The sequence below is a fragment of the Thermobia domestica genome, chromosome 10 (genome assembly GCF_964235325.1).
Source record: "Thermobia domestica chromosome 10, izTheDome1.hap1.1, whole genome shotgun sequence".
NCBI classification, from domain to species: Eukaryota; Metazoa; Arthropoda; class Insecta; order Zygentoma; family Lepismatidae; genus Thermobia; species Thermobia domestica.
The window spans coordinates 98,157,899-98,180,498 of record NC_137463.1 but is presented as its reverse complement, the minus strand read 5'-3'; the positions used below and the strand labels follow the sequence as shown (position 1 = coordinate 98,180,498).

Sequence of the window (22,600 nt, the reverse complement as noted above, 5' to 3'; positions counted from 1 at the left end):
GAAGATCCTAATTATTTCCCCATTATTTCTTTTTTAGCAGGCGAGGAAATAAAAGAACTTCCAAGGAATTCACGCAATTGGGAAAATTTTTCAAACTCGATAATGGTATTCTTTTATACAGAGATTTTCATTTCCCAGATTCATATAAAATTTGCATTCCCAGGTCATTAGTGAATAACGTTCTTACAGCTTACCATGACGATTTAGATCACCCGGGAGTAGACAGAACGCTTCGGATCATTTCAAAATCATTTTATTGGAGCAAAATGAGATCAGATGTGAAGAAACATTTAAAGGATTGCGTGAAATGTATGCAATTTAAATCCGATCACCACCCACCAGCTCGTTTCTTGTCCACTAATCCTTATTCAGAACCTAGAGCTTTATTGGCCCTTGATTTTTTAGGCCCATACCCATCAGGCAAAAATGGTGCGCGCTTCGCACTGGTTACTGTTGATGTGTTTACTCAATATTGTACAGCTTACCCCTTGAAGAACGCCACTGCTACTTCAGTCATCAAGTGTTTATTTGATATATACATGCTACATTTAGGTATCGTTCAGGCAGTGCTGACAGATAACGCTGCAGTGTTTCATAGCAAAAAGTTTCTATCTAAAATGCAAGAGTACAATATTAAAGTCCATCATACAACACCGTATCACCCAATGAGTAACATCACAGAACACTCTAATAAAATTCTTGTATCTACTCTTAGGTTATTATGTTGTCAGTCACATAATAAATGGGCCGAGAACCTGACGCAAGCAGTTCTCTTACATAACTACTCCATCGTTGAAAGTCTTGGTGTTTCACCAGCAAGTTTGTATCTTAATATTCATTTTTCTCGTCCCATTTTTAAGCATTTTGGTTTACAGGTATCTGAAGATTTTGATAAGGAAGACGGGATTAGTTGGTCGAATAAATTACTTATGGCAGACCACCGACGAAAAGCCATCATTAAAAAAAGGAACGCACGATGGAACGATAGTCAACAACAGCGACGACGTTTAAAACAAGGAAGTTTGATTTTTCTCAAACAGCGTAACATCAGTAGTCTATTGAAAGGTGAAATATCAAAATTTTTTGATTTGTACCGAGGACCCCTTTGATGTGTTAAGGTCATTAATGACCGTGTTGTTGAACTTGTTGACCCTTCCACAGGTGAATATTTAGGACTTCATTCGATAGACAGGACCAAGTTATGGGAACCTACCCCTGAAACCCGTGAAATTTGGATGGCCTTGGCACGTCGCCAACTACCAGAAGATCTTTTGCATGACCTTAATTTGTCACCTGTTAATGAAACTCAAGAACCAATCTCTTTTTCCCCTAGTGGAGAAGTCAACTTGTCAAAATCCGAAAACGACAAGTCCGATGAGAATAATTCAACTCCTTTACAGGTTAATAACTTATCAACCACCCGTTTGTTATCTCTTTATTTAGGAGATCCTTGGTTACATTATTACTTCAATTCAACATATTGGGAGCCTACGTGTATCCCATTAATCACACCTAACCTTACCGGTGGACTACAATTACGTAGAAGCTATACAGAGAGCAGGAATTAAAACAGATGTTAAGTGAGGTTCACTTCATTAAAAAAAAAAAAAAATCCTAAACTGATACGAATTTTCTTTCAGGAAAGCAACGCATTTCTTTTAATCTTTCTTTCAACTTTTAAGCGATAGATATTCATTCATTTTTCTTCCTTTTTGCTTTTAGTTTTTGATAGAACACCTGGATACGAAAAGAAGAACTACGCATTTCTCTCAAACTTATTTTTGCTTCTAGCTTTTAACTGTTCGGCAATGAGCAGATAACACGTTTTTCTTTCTTTATTTCGATAAGATAGTCGCTGCATTCTCGACCACCTGTGCTTATGGTTACGAATGACGAACGACACACAGCTGATTCTTTTCCGCTTTTGGTCTTTACTCCGTGTCGCGCCTCACAATTGAATACTAATGTTGCAAACCTTATCACTGACTTACTATTAGTTTAATGTCATTAATTTTTTCTTGTTTTCATTTCAGATGTTTGAATTTAGATCTTTTAGTAAATAATTAACGTATCACATACGTAGGGGAATTGCATTTTAAAAGCAATTTGAAATCTTGGCGAGATTTCCGTACCCCCAGCTAGTGGGAAGATATTTTGTCCTTATATTTTTATTAAATGTTTTAAATTTTAAATCCCTTTTTAGGATCCTTTCCCACTTTCGAAATTCTCAAATATGTTACTACATGTTATTTACAATAAATATTTGATTTTCTTTTAGAAAAAAAAAAAAAGAAGAAGAATGTATCCAGATGTGCAGGATCAGAATATTTTAGTTGTTACTAATATATATGTGTATAGCTATATGTTTATAATTAAAATTTAGTATGTAATCACATACGTAGGGAGATTGCATTTATCCAAAAGCAATTTTGAACTAGTGGCGCAGTTCCGTATTCCTAGCTAGTGGGAAGATGTTTTGACGTTATAATATATATTTTTATTGTGTTTTAAAATTTAAAAAAAAAAAAAAAAATTCTTTTTAGAATCCCTTCCTACTTTCCAAATCCTTAAACATGTTATTATACGTATGACTCACAATTAGTTTGATTTCCCTTTAAGAAAAGTAGAATGTATAGATAAGAAAATTTTTAGTTGTTAATTATATATACTGTACACGTGTATATTTGTCATTGAAATTTAGTATGTAATCTCATGCGTAGAATATGGAATTTTACACTTATAATCAATGTTAAATTTCTTTTCAGTGTTAATCTTAGATTTTCGTTTTCATTTTGAAGTGTTTACTGTAATTTTATTGAACCTCATTTACGTCATTTACCCGATTTTGACTTATTTGAATTTCCAGGATGTGACATGATATATTTTGTTCGAAGAGAAAAGTTTAGAACGGAAAGTAGGCTAAGCCTTAAACAAGTGATAACAGACATTTCCTTGTTGGTAAGTGTGTGTAGGAATGTCGTGTGAATAGTATAATTCTCCGAACGAAAGCAGTAATCTTTTTATTGTAGAAGGAACTATATGAACAGATATTCTGATGGTGAACGGTCGTTTTTCCCCTCATATTAATATATATGCGGAAATATGTTTAACTTCTATATTTTCTTGTAATTTCTAATTAACATTTTTTTTCGTCTTCTCTAGACCACTGAACGACCGTAGGGGAATTTCTTCGGGTAGGAAATTTTTGGGGATAAATATAAATATTTTTTTTTCAGGGAGGCAATTTTTCCTGGAATTGCAGATCTGTTGCAAAAATGGATGTGGCTAATCCATTGGATATTCCATAGCTAACTGTATTTTCGCCATCAATCGCAAAATATAGTTTTTATTTTCCTTCTTCTTTTATAGTAACCCGTAACTAACCATGTGTATTCTTAGGTTAGATATTTTTTAGTGTATGTTATTGTCTAGTAACATTTCATCGAATATTTTAACGTTTATGAATCGTAACTATGTTGTGTACTTGTATGCTAATGAGTTGTAATGTTTATTTTTCATGTTAATTTTGAGAAAATTGTATTTTAGTTCCAGTATGTCCTAGAAACTATTCGAATTCGATATAGATCCCGAATAATAAACTTATTTTCTTTCCAACAGCATGAAGCCATAATGATTTATGAAAATTATTTTCTGTCAATTATTTCGTATGCTCGATGACTGAATTTTAATATAAGACCATTTTGAATATTTGTAGCGAAGATGCCTAAGGAAGCTTGTTACAGCTGTTTTGTAGGGAATTTAATCTTGATGTTTCGGACTGACCAGAAAGTTGTAATGTCGTTGACTATATTCTTGTTTGTATCTCATGTTTTTCTTTTAATAGGTCTCACGTGTTTTGTCTTATAGAGACATATCTTTACGATGCTACGAAAGCATTTGTATTTTGTGTGTTTACACATTTTTTCCAGGTGGATGATGTACGTTATGTTCCAGGGAACATACGCGCATTTTACTGAATATTAGTGTTGATATTTCAGTTATGTATAGAAACATTTTGTAAGTGCCTATGGTTGCAGGCCTACGCTCGTTTCTAGTCTTGCCTCGCAGGTGTCGATGGCATATTTTGTGTGTAAGTACGTGTAGTATTACACATTTTCCCACCTATGGTTTTGGTCAATTCATGGCATAATGACCATTTATTTTCAGGAATGTTTGGACTAGCGAGAGTCAACTTCCTTGATTCAGACCTTCGAAAAACTTGGATCAATATTGAATAGTTTTCAACGCTTTATTAATTTTTTTTTTTTTTTGCAGATAGTAGTCACATTTTCTGGTAACCCTACAATGTTTACGTTTATGGAAGTGAACAACCATTATTCTAGGCCTAAGCTAATAATAACTTTGTTTCAGAACGAAACCATTTGTTGTAATGAGCATTATTGAATTAAAGTCTCGATTTTCACGACGAGCAGATGGCATTTGATCTTATGGCGTGCCAAATTTTCTTCATACATGTCAACGAAATCACAATCTTTTTCTTTGATATGCAGAATCATGCTTATTTCTTGGAATTACTATGAACGTCAATTTTGACACTTAAGTTTATTTTTTTTTTTTTATTTTTGAAAAACGATTTTTCGTTCTTTTCTGCCAAACAAGACGAGGCACATTAAAAAAAAAAAAGGGGGGGGGGACATACAGGTGAAAATCTTATTTTGTTTATATATTGTCAGTTTATCATGTGTTTACATTTTCATTCATTTTACTATTCAATGATTTTCATATTTTTCTAATATATTAGAGTGATATCGAAAGTTTAACAATAATTTTAATATTTTAGTACCTTTAACATCTTTTGCTATTTGCTTATTCATTCACATTTTGATATTTTAAATACAGATATCAGTATATTTACTAATTTTTATTGAGATATTTGATAATTCTTTAAGTCGATGTTTTCATGAATAGTTATTGTGTGTGTATATTTATTTCATATTGCACAAAATAAAGTGATCGAAACGGAACACTTAAACATTTTACGAAAAAGAATTTATTAGTGTTTTTTTTTTTTTAAAAAAAAAAAGCATTTAAATAGCCCTACAACGTATTTACCTCATATTATATCAAATAAAGTGATCGAAACGGAACACTTAAACATTTTACGAAAAGTATTTGCGTGTTAAAAAAAAAAAAATAATAGCCCTACAAACGCTTTCTGCGAACTTAAAAAAAAAAAAAGAAAAGTTATCATACAGGTGTTGTAACCGTATTTCGTTTCTCACACCAGTGTGAAAAAAAAAATCTCCCCTTCACCCCTTATCAACTCCTCGTTGGAGAACCATGGAGGAATGGAGGATACTCAGACAGGAAGACAGTATGGTTTCAACATGTGAAGAAACGGAAGATAAGGAAACTCAACTGCACCAATTGTTCAAGAGGATCTTATTACTGTATGGAACATTTGGATTGGACATTGCTCATGCAGGAACCTCATCATGTTGTAGTGAGTGGACTAGTTATTTAACTATTTTAAATAGCCCTTTTTCAGGTGAAAAACCATTCATCGTTTATGCACGTAAGTCTCACACCATATGACAGTGTTGCCAACTAACTAATTTTAAATTTTCAGGTGAAAAACCTAATTTTATTCATACTTCGTCAGACGACCAAGGGTTCTCAACCTGTCCACGTGTGTACTTGACAGGTCGTTCCACGTTTCAGACACCATATATAACCGCTACCAGGTTATAGAAGGATTTTTTGTGGACACACTGTATATTTCGTAAAGACGGTGATTATTATTTTCGATTTATACTTTATTCTGCAACGCACATAAGTTCTTTCTTTGGTGGGAATTGCTTCTTTCCCACACAATTGGACAAAGAAGTCTTTCATCGTTTTTTCATATATATATTTAAAACGTTGCTTTTAGTGAGAACATTTCAGTTAGTGACTAACCATTTCAGTGTTTCTCCCTGACTCATTATATGCACAGTATATATTCTGCAGTTATTTGGAACTGAATTAAGTGTTTTTTTAAATCGCTTATGGAAACATAACAATAGATTAGAGAAATACGGGCTGACCAGATGTCCCAGTAGCCAAAGTGGCACCAGCCTCACAATTTTCGTAGTTCGTTATCTGTACTTTCTCACGCCAGTGTTATCGCCGTGTCTAGTGCATTATAGGCAGTTGACTAAAATTAACATAAATTGTTTTCTATATTTTGTTTGTATGTGCATACAGGTGAGTAACTGAGTGAATTTTGAAATGAACTGCCAACACTTTTCTGTTGACCATTGCAACCCGTAGCTTGAGCTTGGATGCTCAGGGAGTTCGACTCCGGTGTTGTACACAACCACCACGCACGTTGCTTTGGTGAAGTTTTGTGAAGGGGCACAAGCTATTTAGCCGGTGAAGGACGATTTCTTACGGCTAGCCCCAATTAGTGAAATCCCAGGTCCGCAGACCTTGTGCGTTTAAAAAGTTATATACGCGCCCTCCAATATCTGTATTCCATTGTGGAGATCTTCTTTTCATTACTTTGCTGAAGATTCACCTTTACGCTGCAGGACTGTTCAGCGTAACAACTGGATTCATCGTGGGACGATCCAGACAACTTTCCCCCAGTGCTAACCCCCCAAGTGTGTCAAGGGTGTGAGCGAAGTGTTTATAGTGATATCTGAATTATAATCATATATATATAAAGGGCTACATTTCCCGAAAAGGGCAAAGCGTAATTTCAGCGGCAAAATTTATTAGTGTCCAGTGTTGTATTCATTTCTCTTCGTTATTTTTTTTCAAAATAGTGTTTTAATAAATAAGTATAGTGTCATTTAATCCAGTGTGTTTTCGTTGTTTGTATGAGTGATGTCTGTGTGTGTTATGGTCTGGATGACCGTCTGATCGTCCGTGAGGTTTTCGAGACGAGACACCCGAACCTCTCGGCGCCTAATGCTCATCTCATTATTGAGACCGACGAGCTTTTTGGGAAACAGTTTGTAACCTTCCTTGGAGAGGTCTTCGTCGTCCTGTCCAGGTAAGTTAAAGTATCAGGAGTATACTTATTGGTAATACCACGAGCCGAGAAATAAACGAACAGAACTGAGGCGGTTACAAATAAATAGCTGCCCGAACATGGACCACGAACTTGAGATTGGTTACACGCTCACCTAGTGCAAGGGGTCAATTATTTAATAATCATGCACTTTCATCAATCATCTGTCTCTTTAGCCTAAAGGGTATAAGCGTGAGAACATTAGAATGTTCATTCCACATAGATCTCCACCGGGAATCAAACCCGGGTCTCTCGTGCCGAAGAAATGTACCCTAACCTTTAGCCACGAAGGAGTTTAATATTAACTGCTGGTGAGTTTGTAATGATCTTGTTAAATAAGGTAAAAAACATATTTTTATTATAAAAATATCTTACTATATAATCGACTAATTTCTGACGTATTGTCATCGATTCCGGTAGAACCAAAAGCTTTATAGCTGTGCCATATGGTGTCACTACTGAGGGAAGTAAACGCAAATGGTACAGAGTTAAATGTCTGATTTAGAGCATCAGTAGTTATTAATTCGAGCAGTCGAAGGCGGCGATGACTCGATGGTAAGGCGTCCTTTGGGGACTCATCCTTTTGTGTATATAGTCGCTGGTGTGAGTAGCCGAATGTTGTAATAAAGAAAGGAGGTGAGGTGCCGTCAGTACAAGGCTTGCTCTTAGACTTTCCGAAGAAACACGTAAGCAAAAAAAAAAAAAAAAAAAAAAAAAAAAAAAAAAAAAAAAAAGTACATCGTCTTTTGTATTTTTATACGCATTGTTTCAGCTCCGGGCTTTTATTAAGATCGTTCCTATCAGCATTCCTGCTCATTGGCTTCTTGAAAAAAAATACTTCGAACACTTTCAAAGAAGTAACTAACAAATATTAATATACATACTCCAATACAATATGTTATTTCGGGTGGTTAAGATACAGAGGTGATTTAGCACCAACCAGAGCATAACCGAATTCCCCGACTCACAGGTGGACAACTAAAACGGTAGGCTAATTAGTAATACATATAAGGGGGTTCCATAAAAGTGGAGTTGTATTATAAATGTAGCACACTTAACAGATTTTACGTGTACGTATTGAGTAGTCTGCAAAATTGAAAAAGTTCTATACCAGGAGTTTCCAACTTTCTGATAGGCGACTTCATTAACATCTCATACTTCCCTGCAACACCCCTGATCGAAAATTAAAAAGATACTCCAAGTTGAGATATACTTTTAAAAGAAAATACTATTTATATTACTAGCTGGTATTATTTTAAATACAAAAATATGACCGTAAAATACCATTGAAAAAACTTATTAATATGAAATTGATGAGATAGATAGGCATATATTCAAAGGAACTGGAGTTCAGAATTGTACAGAGAAGAGCTTTCACAACACAAAAAATTACGTTTTGGCTTTCATCTATCATTTAAAATGTGCAAACTTACTAAAAAATATTTAGGTTGCATTTTACTATACATTAAAAGTCATACTTTTCCGCAGTGTGTCGTGTGGGATAATTTGGGAACTTTCATCTATAGTTTATTTCCGACAAAACTGACAAATTAGAAAACAGGGTTGGCTGGTTTAAACCAGCTGGTTTCCCCCTCCCTCCCAAAAAAAAAACTGGTTTAAACCAAACAAAAAAAAAAAAAAAAGAATGAAAAATGCTTTAAATCGTGTGAAGTTTATGGTGAATCTCCACATATGAAACCATCTGCATTGCGTTTATGTACTTTTCACCTTTCAATCAAGGGGTCTCGTGTTCAATTCTCGGTCGAACCACAACCCATCTTTCAAGTGTAAACCAAGTAGCAATTCGAGGTGTCCCTTTAAGCGAAAGTCTTCTCCGTGATAACCTTGGTATTTCATAAGGATGTTAAGCCTAAACATACGAAACGAAACCAAATTATATATTTCTACTTGCCTGAATGCCTGTTGTTTTATAAAGAAGCCAAGGTTGCTTAAATATATTGATAGAAATTGGCAAAATTTATCAACTGCCTACGCAGCTTCCATCAGCAGCTTGGATTTGACTTTGTTTTAATTTTATTGAATGATATCTACATACCAAATTTGTAATTTAATACCTCAGTTTTAGCGTAGTGATTATGATACGTTGACCTTAAAATTTTATATACAAATACAGTTAAAGTAATAGCAGGATTTTCCCAATGGCTAAGGCGGGAGTTTCTCGATTTATATATAATTGTATAATGTTTTTACTTGTGTAACTGTTTATCTTTTCGTCCTTCTGAAATGACTCTTGACAATTATATTAACAACTAGGCCTATGTAAAGATCAGTACAACGTATTTTTATTAAGAGTCCTTCGTTAGTGAGTCGGCAATCGCATTTGACCAATGGTCCCGGTTTCGTGTCGAAATGGACATTTTTTTCTTGGATGAAGCCGAGAAGCGGTTTGGATTCCGCTTTAAGCTTATGCGACCCCTTCCAGCATAACCTTGTTGTTGCATAATAACACCAAGACGAAACGAACTAATTTCTGTCCATATCTAATATAAATACATAGAGTAAATTATTTAAACCAAAAAAACCTGGTTTAAACCAAAAAACCCGGGTTTAAACAAAAAAACTGTTTTTTTGTTTTTTTCAATAAAAACCATGCTTTTTGCCAACCCTGTTAGAAAAGAAAACTATTACTATGTATTTTTGTTTGTTTGTTTCTGCTTATTCTGTTGAACGTCTCTTTCAAACACCTAGATTATATGAAATGTGCACCTACGGTTTAAAGTGCTGTTTGAACTACATTACTTCCACCGAAAATCGAACCATGGTCTGCTGCATCGGTAGCGAGAACCCTAGATATTTAGTCACGTAGAAATCTGTGTAATTTTATGGAAGTTTACAGACAACTAGGTCAAAGCTATCTGTTTATTTCAAAGATATTGGGACAATTAAATGAATAGGCCGCAGTATCTCATTTTATAGGCAAATATAGACAATTTCGTAAGAATCATTACGTAATTACATTAAAAATTTACCACTTACCTCAGCGGCATCTCTTTTAGCAAGTAAATAGGTATCATTATTAGGTCCCTCGTTTTGAGCAATGCGAATTTTTATTTTTCTATCTGTGCCTGCTTCCAACAACATATGAAATATGTCTCCACCCTAAAATAGATATATAAAAAATAACACTCAATACTATTACGTTTCCACACATATAAGATATATATATATATATATATATATATATATATATATATATATATATATATTATATATATATATATATATATATATATATATATATATATATATATATATACCAAAACAAATTATGGTGTGTCGTCAGGAAGATGCAGTGAGAGTACAGACTAAAGCCGGTAATAACATTAAAGGAGAGGCGAAATACTATATAAACCACTGAATTATGAACATCTAACAAGCGCAAAAAAGCAAGTATTGCATAGTAGAGTAAATTCATAGCTGGCATAAGCATAGAAATAGAATATTGTTGAAAGCGTAAAAATAAATAAAGCCGTGTCTAAATTGTTAGGGATTTGAGTTGTAGGGTTGGTGATGGTTGGCACCTGACGTGTTTGGTGCCATGTGCTGCTGTTAGTTGAAGATAGGCGCGCACTCACGCGGCAGTCCACCGGATCCAGAGTTCCCCTAAAACTTCCTAACTCAACATATACTTTCTTAATAAAACTAGAACTGTTTAACAGAGAAATGATTGATATAGCATGAAAATTTGATTTGATCTTACACTTTATCTGTACTCTTTCTCCTGTAAAAATATTCTAGATTTTTTTCCCCTGAAATTACAGGTGGAAGTATTTTACAATTACTTATCGCCGTCTCGGGTGCAAAATAATAAGACATAGTGGGTTATAGTATTGGATTCCTCCAACAAAAATTTCTGGGTGCGCACCTGGTTGAAGAGAATAAAATATATTACTTGTTATCAGGACATGTTTGTAATTAAGAATGTTGTAATTCCATGATTTTAAGATTAAGGATATAAGCATTGTGGTGATGATTCTATTAATACAACGATGTCGTGTGTAATGTAATTATAGAATAAATAAGATAAGAGATTGAAGAGTACGTGGTAATTGATCTCAATAATCGTAGCTTATCAAATTAGTTGATTAACTGATTTGGAGTATAGCGTCCTGTTCAGCAGCAAGGTTATATCAGACGTGAACCTACAGCTTAACATGGGATCCGACAAACATGTGCTGCCATCAGAAATCAAACCTGGGTCTCTTGCGCCGAAGGCAACTATTTTGAACTAGTATATGATCACACTAGTTCTATTAATTTATCATAAATATCTGGAAAATTAACCTAGTTTAGCATCAAAACCCGTATTAAAAGATTGTGTGTAGGGTGAAGCAAAATCGATTAAGAATGTAAAGAGGAAAACTTGAAGCGTAATACTGACAGTTGTGACAGATGTAAAAATGTTTAGCTTTATAATTGATTAAAGAGAGCACCCCTTTTAGAAAAAGCGATTACCGATATCGGAAATATCTGAGTTTAAGCGCTCAAATTACAAGTAGTGATAATATAATATTATTTACTTTGTTTTAAGAATTTATGAAAGCTTAAAATGCATCTGTTAAAACATATTTTACTGAAAAACTAGAGTTTTTTAATAACACTAGTCAACTGTTTCTGTGTTTAAAAGTGGAGAACAGTGATGATGTTTGCCTCTATAACGATTAACGTATTGAATAAGATAACAAAAGGTAATCACACAAGTAGGAACACACGCAAAACAACATACTTAGAATATTTAACTGGTATTTTTCATACTTAGAACAACTACTTAGAATATTTAATTTTAAATATCTGATAAATGGAAAATGGCGTGTATTTGTATAGTAGAATACATTTATAGCTGGCAGTAGTATGAACACAGAATACCACTGTAACCATAAAGAAAACAAAATGATATCTAAAAGTTACGTAAAAGTGAAATACTGTAAGTTCCACATCCCATGATTGTAAATGAAAGGAGAAAGATAATATATGCAAGTAGGAGATGTTGAAAAAGTGATGGAAAGGAGATAATGGAATTAATGAAAGAAAATAGAAAATAACTATAAATTCACATAGAAGGAGATCGAACCAGAGCTTCTTTGTGCAAAATCATCGAATTGAGATCCAAAATGAAAACTGGATAGTAAAATGAGATGCATCTATGATCATAATTTATTTCCAAAGAGAGTATTTTTGAAAGAAAGAAAAAAAGAGAGAGAGAGAACAGTATAACACTGGCAACACAACGGTTCTCTTACGGATCTCACGAAGTTATATTTCAGTGATAAATGTTCCCTTAAAAACCTGATTTTTCCCCTTTAGGTGACTTTTAAGTTCTCAATGACACATATCAATCCACTGATTACTGGAGAATGGGCGTACAACTGAGTACAAGAAAATTATGAACTTAGACAGTTTACTGCATTTGGAAACAAAGAGCCTCAATGGGTTTTTGAGTTTCAAAATTCCAGCTTACTTTTCGGAAACTAGATCACTAGCAAAAACACGACACTTTAAGAGTTTCGTCTATTCTGCCCTTTTTATATTTTTAATAGTCGTTTCAAGCCAGGGTTTACCCAAGCGGGCCCAGCCCGAAAAAACCCACCGGGTTTTTTCGGGTTGGACCCACCTGAAAAAACCCACCTTAAAACCCACCTGGGTTTTTGAGCTTTTTGTTAATATATTATTGCTACAACGAAGTTGATCACATTGAAAGTGATTTTTATCAAATTTTGGACTTTCTCGGGCGAATTAAATGCTTTCACTTTAAAATATACAACATTCTACATAAGACGTTTATAAAGTTCTGAATGCACTGAATAAATGAAAAAACCTTACCTTAGCCTGAGATAATTATATAACAAATTAATGTATTGATTATGCTTATAGCTTATTTGAAAAAAATGCAATTTTATACTTTAGAAAATACTTTCCGTAAATAGTGTGCTCGTCGACTCGGCTATGCCGAGGGACGTTATCCCTCATAGGGGAGACTGGGACACATTGTCACAATTTTCACGTTTTATTTTCTTGTGATGCTCGTGTAAGGCCGAAAATTGTAATTTTTAGTATACACATACTTTGTTATCTTGTGTATAACATATATTTCTCTATCCAATGTAACTCGCTCTGAACTGGACTTATGTACTATGTTTTATGATCAATACAGTTGTGACAATGTACCCCATATTCGAGGTAATTTTTCACAATATATGGGACAAATTGTCACTTGTTATTCTTGTGGCACTTTCCAGAAATTGGTAGATATTATTAATGCAACTATTACTAATGCAAAAAGACTGTAAATGTTACCAGCATTAAATACTTAGCGTCTGAAAGAGAATCAAAACATAATTAAATGAAAGGGGAAACTATATTAGTTAAATAGGAAAGAAAGTAGAGGGACCTGTAGCTTATATTTTCTCAACCTAAGAGATTTATTGTTACATCAAGCTTTGTAGGAAAACCAAAACTGTCATGAAAACAGGACTAACTCATAGCTAAGGAATCAAAACTACAAACTGATAGGTCATAACAAAATGACGAAATTGTCAAATCATAGCCTACATCTCCAATAGGCCTACACAAAATTAGCCAATTGTATTTAAGTTGTTTCTGATTGTAGTTTATGAATTGCAAAGAATTCCTCTGATAGGACTACTGTATAGCTAGAAGAGGAGTAAATATTATTACGAAATTTAGTTGCGTTTTATTAGTACGCACCGCAAACTAGTTTGAAAATGTTTACCCTTTTGCTTCTACAAAGTACCATACCTGGAGATCATCGTCAGAGTCACAGTTAATACACACGTAAAACAAGTTCTGCTTCCCTCAGTTTTCATAGGCTGATTCCGTACATCGAATGCACTGAATCCACTTCTCGCTGTATGGATCGCCATAAACTAAACACAATGTATCGTCGTCCTCTGAGGAAGAATCGTAATCTTCTTTGGACCTTCGTTGACATTGTTTATAGGTGCAAAACTATTTGCTTGGGGAGTTCTTATAGCAAGATCACCATGTTTTTTCAGAAATACCGGATACCAGTCTGGGCCAGCAATGGCCTTTTCATTCCACGACTTTGGGCATTCCAATCCTAGCGCTTTTGCATAGTTGTAAGCCAAATAGCGAACCTCTTTTGTATGTGCGAAGCTTATTTTGGTATGATACTAGTAATTCTAGTATTAGTATTACGAAGAGTAACCTAATGTAAATAAGCATTGGCCGAACTGTAATTCGCCATCTGTAACACGTGCACAAAATCTTGCCAATGTTCTGTTGTGGACATAAAATTCTTTAGCAGCTTTAGGCCTACGTATTGATATGGAGTTGTTATTTCTTTTCATAGCTCTTGCTGCAACCAGTAGATCTTCCATTGGTGGTGCTTTCCTCTCTGTCTTTCTTTTGTATATTCTCACCGTCTGCGAAACCGAGATAACCCTATCGTTTGTATTATACATAACACACAGTGGGTCACATTGTCACAGTGACAACATGCCCCGTCTTATTTGTGACAACTTGCCCCGCGCGTCGCCATTACTCTTTTTACAAAATATCTATACCAAGCGACAAGATTAGGCGCATTCAAAGTAGCACATTATGAAGCTCTATTTGTAGTCTACATAACACACACAAAAATATTTGCTTCTACCGCTTTCACGAACACACAAAACAGCAATTTCAGGACTCGGAAAATTTACATTCCGGCACTGAAAACAGACAAAGTTCAACTGACGCAGCACCGTTGTTCCCGCGCATCTCCAGACGAGTACAGTTAGTAGTGACATCTAGTAAGTAAACAAGAAAGCAGCACCGGCACGCTAATGTTTTCGCTTTTTTCAGAATTGCTACTGTGACAAGGTGCCCCGGTCTCCCCTACGTTTGACGAGTTTAAAGCCATATGTGCCGGTACTACCAGTAAATATGTAGTGCATTAGTAAAACTATTAGTATTATTTCTTACCTTTGAAGGTAGCACAAGTATTCTTCAGTAAAATTTAGTTTTCCAAAAATAACAGTTTAGTTCAGTTATTTGTTGGTACTTTTCAAATAAGCATTCTTTAGAATCAACACCAACAACAGCGTAAAAATTCTTGTCAAATTTAAGAAGCTTAATGCTCAGAGTTCCGAAAACTACGTAACACTTACTACTTCAAGTGCTGAATTCAAACTTCAGTACTAGTGGAAGTTTCGATGTACAGTAAAGAAAGCTGCATTTTCGAGGGGGGAAAAATTGCTAAAGAAATACTCAGGAAATTCCCGCAATTGAACGCACAAAGCATCGGAACTGAATACTTCAACAATAAAACTATTTATTTTACGCTGGAAGATATTTAATTTCAATTAAGACATTTTGAAACATTTACTTTATAAAATATGAATTATATCTTTGTTAACTGTTTTAAATTAGTTTTCTGGAAAGAAACGTCTTGCAACAAATGCTCGGGAATTTCCCCTAATTGAAAGTGACCTACAAATAAAACCATTTATTTTAAGCTGTTAAATTAATATATTTGGCGTTCATATTTGGCAAACGTCACTGAGGCTTCTGGGATGAATTGATATACATTTGTTCGTTCGTCTGCCTGTACCACACATACTACAGGGTACCACCTTCGATGTTTTAAGTTTAAATTTTCAGTGCACAAGCACGAGACATATTAAATTTCCAGTATAGATTTTGGCGGCATACCAACGTACAATTTCAAAATGGTGGCTTTAAAAAAAAATAGCGGGTATCCACGCTACAAAGTGCAATTTTCGGTCTGTTAAGTTGAAATTTTTAGAATATAAGCATGAGACACACTAAATTAGCTGTATATATTTTGGCGGCGATCTAACGTAAAATTCAAAATGGCGGCCATTTTTTATAACAGCAGTGAATAGCAAGTTGTTGCAAGTTGTGACAATGATAATCTTGAAATATAAATCACATTTTAACACTTTTACCCCAAAGACATTGAAATATTTCGAAAAAACCCAATTAAACCCGAAAAAACCCGATTAAACCCGAAAATACCCGAAAAAACCCACATGGGCCCAGGTGGGTTGGGCTTTTTCAAAAAAACCCGGGTTTTTTCAAACCCTGTTTCAAGCTCTGGTAAAGGGTTCATAAATTACATATTTAGTTGATTCATATCATGTCCCAGAAATAATCATCTTGTTAAGTTTTTTTTTTTTTTTTATGTCCTACAATTATGCTTCGAGACTAAGGAGACGTTGATGATAATAATAAACGAAATGGTGGAATGAAAAGGACACCTAACAAAACCTCTCATATGGTGTTTGTCGACCCAAAACTCATATGGTGAGAGCTGAGATCGAAAAAGGGACCTCCAAGTACCAGAGGTGAGCGCTCTACCACTGCGCCACCGCGGTTCTCAATTCTTGTTTTTCATTGAAATGGCAAAAGAAGAGTAATGTTCCATATGGAAAAACAAACTGGATCCGAGAAACATTTGACTACAATATAAGTTAGGTAATGAACATTTGTGTATATTAAGTTATGATTTTCTCATAAAAATAAAGGTTCACTTTGTGGACTTCGTTATTCCTATTCCTCACTTCTTGACGGCATTATGGATTTAAAAACAAACTCCATATGAAAACATTCATAACCAGCTGCCAGTTTAAACAATCTACAAAATGGCATCATCATACAGGGTGTGTCGTATATATGTATCTTCCTTTTTTCTCTACTTTGATTTTCACTATCAAATTTGTTTATGATGTACAAAAGTTGTGTACCATATTACTTCAAACACGTAAAACAGTAAAATAAGAATAATAATTTTATTTATTTATTTATTTCCTTTGTTCCGAAAACGCTACACAGAACTTGTAAATGTCTATACAACTTTAAATTTGTTACATAGTTTGCTACGCAAAAAACAAAAACAAAATAGAAGTATAAGAAAACTACTATATATATATATATAATTAAATAATAAAAAATAATATACGTTTTCCTAGCTCTACCAGCAACAAGAGAGCTAAGGACTCAGAACTACGGTAATGTTTAAGAGGAAGTCTCAGTCGATCCTCATATTTTAATAATTTTTTAAAAAAGACTGTTCACCACTGAGAAATTTAATTTCCTGTAAACTGTTACATCATACAATACATGAGATCAAATTACGCGAAGATAAAAAAATAAAATAAAAAATATATTACGTAATAATCCAATGCCACCTTAATAAGATAATATTATTTTTTGTTACTTTGCAGATATCTAGGGGAGATAAATGTCTTTAAGACAATCTTTCGTTTATTTTCTTTTTCCTCCTAACCTTTAAAAGATAGTCTATAAATCTGACTGGACCTTGCCACCTCATTAATATAACAGCAAATACAGAGGTTCATTCATTTATATTGAGCCGAATTTGAATGTGCCATTTACATAGGAAAAGCCATGTTTCCATTACCGATTAGTTCGATCTGCAGGTTACCTCTACTGACTTAATGCCCGGCATCGGAGTTTCCATTGCAGGAGACTGTGTTGCAGCTGGACAATGGGTATTGCATCTGACTCTTCTTCACAGATTTTCCATAGGCAGAAGACGATGCGACAGGCGCCACTTGATGAGTCCGAAAACACAACAGTCCATTCAAATGGCCTGGACTCTTGGCAGAGATATCAGAGAAGGGAACTGCCGGAATTCCAGTTTCCTGTTTCATACGGCAATAGAATTCCAGCGCTGTTTTCGCCATGTGACTGAATGTCTTGGTCAGTTCAACCTGGTTCATGTCTTGTCCATGTTGGTGTATTTCGAACAGCACAGGAGTCTGGTAATACGCAGCACAGATTATGACGTTTTGCTTCAACTTTAGGAAACGCAGTTTGTCCCTGCACGAGAAACCGGCCATAATCATGAACCATTTTGGGAAATTCTCCATGTACTGGCGGAAGAACTTGCTTCGGTCCTTGGTGTCAACAGGTCTGTATATAATCGCACGAACTTTACCACAGTCTGTGAGGTAAATTCACGCCTTATCAAGGGTAACAACAAACTTCCACCGATTACCTGCGAGATGACGGTCATACAGTCTTCTGCAGTTCCTTTTTCGCTCAGCCAGATTACATGGTTTTCAGGACATGCTTTTGCGAACAATCGTGAGGCATAAATCACTGAGAATGACGCGGTTGATTGTCGCCTGCAATGCGTGGCATTTGCTGACCATCGCACACTGTGTGGAGGATTTTCGGAGGTCGCCACACGCCGAACCACGCACAATGAAAGTGCGAGCTCCTTTTCACAGGAGACCGATTTCTAGATGCTCGCGTCGGTGTGATGAGCTCAGGATTCTGTGCTGCACATTTCTGTATAATACGATTCACAGAGAACAATCTACACGAAAATTACGCACCTGATACATTTCTACGATGCGCGATGTCGTGAGCTCAACGTCGGAAAGGGCTACAATGAATCCCTCCCAAAATATGTTCAGTTTGGGCGGTATCACATTACGTTCGACCACACTCCTCTACTGTATGAATAACGAAATACTCGTGACAATCTCACCACAATGATTGCGTATGCGCGGTACAGTTGCACATTGACTTCGAATCAATATAAATGAATCGACCTCTGTACAATTTTGTTTTCTATACACTATAGTACTGACCTCATTTGCCGTAGGATCTGGAACCACGTCTTTTCCTCTCAAAGTCCAATAAAATGACGCCAATTCAATAGTGTGCTCTGCCATATTTATTAAGTCTTTCCATGCTTGGTATGTTGATTGGTACTTTGTAGTGTTACTTGGATATACTAGACCTACCGGTATACTTTCAACTAGTTTCAATCTGTAAAAAACGAATTAAATGATTTCAATGCTTATTTAAAATTGATAATTTTAATACTCGATTTCATACGTTAGAAATCACTTTCGGTCATTACTTTCGGCATTGTTCATTTCGGGTGGGTTTCAAGAAACTGTATAACATATGGAACTTACAATGCTTAAGTTTCGCATTGGCTTACAGCTATAGTAGGAAAAAGAATGCATGAATTAAAATTAGAAATTAAGGTTTTTTTTTTTCTTTTTTACCTTAAATTTTAATTTAATCAAACCGTTAATATTAACTTCGAAATTAATCGATGAAACTTAAATATGACAGTTTTCATTATTATGCAATGAGAATTGGCTTGAGTTTTAAAAATTACTGTAATTAAATGGATAAAATTAAGTGCATGGGAAAATTAATGGATCTGATAATTAATAAAAATAAAATTAAATGTCATAAAACTGAAAAAAATCATGAAAATTATGAACTTTTTAACCCGTTCGAGACTGGTGTGGCATTTACACATGCAGCTGATCGTTTCGTTGAGGACAGGCGTGGAATATAAACATATCTTAACGGAGAGGATACATGTGATTTATAAACACATTTGCGTTTAATTTATTAAATAAGTCATTCAATATCCAATCATAGACTTGGATGGCTTTTAAGGCGTCAATCCTTTTCGTCTCTGAAGAAAGATTGATACCGTCCTTAAAGAATTAATATTTATGTGTTTCTGTCAGTTCTACGAGAACGAAATTTCAGAATATATGAACAAAAAAGATCTTGTAGAATGACCAATTTACAAGGCTTTCCAGAAAAATCATTAGAATCATTTGTTAATCATTAGAATTTGTCTAACGATCATCATCTCAGGTAATCAATCTTTCGATTTGACACAGCTTTTCACTTTTCCTATCCTGAGCCACATTTTTCATTCTTCTTAATTGTGGCCTTTCTCTAGATATTTTTTCTTCTGTAATTCTTCTCTCCATAGCTACTAACGCGATTCCTCCATATCTCGCACTGTACCCATCATTCGTCTCTCATCTTTTCGAAATATTCTTCGATATACTTCTTTTCTCTCCTACAATTTCCAATATTCTCTCATTTGGTACATTCTCCGTCCATCTAATTTGCATCATTCTTCTATAGCACCACATTTAAAAGGCTCCGACTCTCCGTTTTTCCTTATCTCCTAATGTCCATGTCTCACACCCATACAATGCTTTCATCAGCCTTTTCTTAGTTCTATGCTGATGCTTCCGGTTAGAAGGTTCTGTTTTTCTTCAAATGCCTTCCTCGCTTGACCTATTCTGGATCTTACAGCTTGTTTGCACATGTTATCGCTCGTTATTTTACTCCTCCGTAACAGAAGTAATAGAATCCTCCACTTCTTTCACCAAGTGATCTCCTATTTTGATTCTCATGTTGAATTCGCTGCTAAGTAGCTGCTGTATACCGTTTACCTATAGACCTGTCTGCCAACTTTTTCTCACTGTCTGCCAACATTACGATATCATTCGCAAATCTAAGCGTGTGTGTTTTCTGCACATGAGCAGTTAATCCTATGCTGTGAATGTTCTTGATTTTTTTATCGCTTCTTCAACATAGAGATTAAAGCAAAACTGGTGACAATGAGCATCCTTGTCTAACTCCTTCCTGGACTGTTGTTTCTCTTCTCTCTCCTTCTACCTCAATTGTTGCCTTCTGTTCTTTATACACGTTATATATTATTCTTCGCTCCTTACAGTTTATTTCTTCTTCATTCAGAATTCTGAAGATTTTGTTTCATCCTCTTAATGCAAGTATTGCTACCTTCGTTCCTGTTTTCTTTCTGATTCCAAACTGGTCATTTGCAAGTACTTCTTCTATGTTGGATTCCAATCTTCTATAGATTACCTTTTGTCAAAATTTTTAAAGCATGCGTAAACAAGCTTATATTTCTGTAGTACTCTCATTTCTTAAAACCTATTGTTTTTGATATTGCCATTATCTTGCTTGTCTGCAAGTCTGTAGGAACTTGCCCTTCTTCATGAATGTTGTTAATTAATGTATACAATTTGTCTTGAGCTTTCTGTCCCGCAATTTCATTATTTGTGCAAATATCTCATCTACACCTCGAGCTTTTCCATGTTCTAGGTCTTGTAATGCTCTGTCGTACTCAGATCTTAGTGCGAAGTTTCCTCTTGCCCCCATGATTTTTAATTCTTCTAATTATTTATCGCTTCCAAAGAACCTTTCTAAATATTTCTTCCATATTTTTACTTTATTCCCAGCTTCAGTCATGAGCTTCCCTTCCTTATCTTTTAGTGCATTGGTTTTTGGTCTCCGTGGTTTGAAGTTCATCTTAAATTTCTTATAAGTCACATCTACTTTGTATATTCATATACTTTTCTGTCTCTCCACACTGTTGTCTTATTCACTCAATGGCAAATTTGCATTTACGAATAATCTGTTTTTCTATTCTTGAATACTGCGCTTTTGCCTCATTGTTTTGATATTCTTCAATTCCCTTCTCTCACCAATTAAATCCAGAATTTTTTTTAGTGATTCATTCTTTCCTTGCTTTCTGTTCTTCATGACCTAATACCTTCTTTGCGATAGTGAGCAGTCCATTTTTTATACATGACCATTTTTTTGTTAATTTCTTCTTTCGTTTATTCTTGGGCTAATTTATCCACTGTCGTTCTCGCGTGATTTTCTTGAATTTCTTTGTTGTTTAGCTTGCCTGTATCAAGTCTTCCATTTCTGTTCTTTTTTTCTAACGTCCACATCCGCTCCTGGGTAACTTCCACAGTTCTTAATTTGGTTTCTCACCCCTTCCTTGCCGAACAAATAATCTATTTGGTTTCTCCATAAATCTCCTGGCATTTTCCACGTTTAAATCCTACGTATATGTTTCTTGAACAAAGGTTTTGCTACTGTTAGCTTGTTCTTCGTACTAAATTCAATGTCTTTCTCCTCTTTCATTGCGCTTTCCTAGTCCATATTTTCCTACTGTTTTCCTTTCCGCGCCTTTACTGCGATCTAATTCTAATCTTCCTACCAGGATAAGATTTTGTTCTCTTTTTACATCTTTCATGACATTTTCAGTAGCTTTACAAACTTACTCTACTTCTTCACTATCGTGGGCTATCGTTGGAATATAAACCTGGGTAATAGTTGTAGCCCTTGCTTCCGTAGCTAGTTTTACTGCTATGACTCTGTTGTTTACAATGTTGTAACTTCTTACTCGTCGTCCTATCTTTTTATTCATTACAAATTCAGCTCTAGTGACGCCATTTTCCGTACCCGAGTTAATAATTCTATATTCATCTAATCGGATATAATCTGATTCTTTCCATTTTACTACGCTGACCCCCACTATATCCACGTTCAGTCACTGAATCTCTCTCTCTCTCTTCCCTTTTTCTAGCTTACCTGCTATTTTAGACTTCTCATCTTCCATCCTCCAATTTGCATTGCCTGTCCATAACTAAGTGACTTCTTATTCCCTCCCAAAATTCGAGGAGCTGACTGCTTTTGCAGTATGAGATCTGAGTTTGCCCCATACATTTGAGGTAATTCAGTTTTAACAATAGCAATTTTCATTCTGTGTATTCTTGGGAAAGATACGGTGATGGTTTCCCGTCACCTTTCACCGGTCAAGAATGGACTTTTCTGCCGATACTCTACTGGTTTTCGCCGTCACCCACTGCTACAGTTTTCCTGCAAGTCGGGATCTTCACTGTGAGGACCGCTCTACAGGCCAAAGTATCGTTGCCCAGGACTTGCTCCTAAGAGAATGTG

General features: G+C 35.0%; 1 protein-coding gene across 2 annotated transcripts in view; it reads right to left on the bottom strand.

The window, feature by feature from the left end:
• The window catches only part of LOC145662597 (5'-3' exonuclease PLD3-like), a 283,939-nt gene that overhangs the window by 39,859 nt on the left and 221,480 nt on the right, over positions 1 to 22,600 (bottom strand). For both annotated transcript variants that reach the window (XM_081728311.1, XM_081728312.1), the window contains exons 3-4: positions 18,646 to 18,826; positions 10,016 to 10,138 (exon numbers count right to left, since the gene is read on the bottom strand). In XM_081728311.1, the coding sequence (XP_081584437.1) occupies positions 10,016 to 10,138; positions 18,646 to 18,826 (304 nt within the window). The remainder of the gene's footprint in view (positions 1 to 10,015; positions 10,139 to 18,645; positions 18,827 to 22,600) is intronic.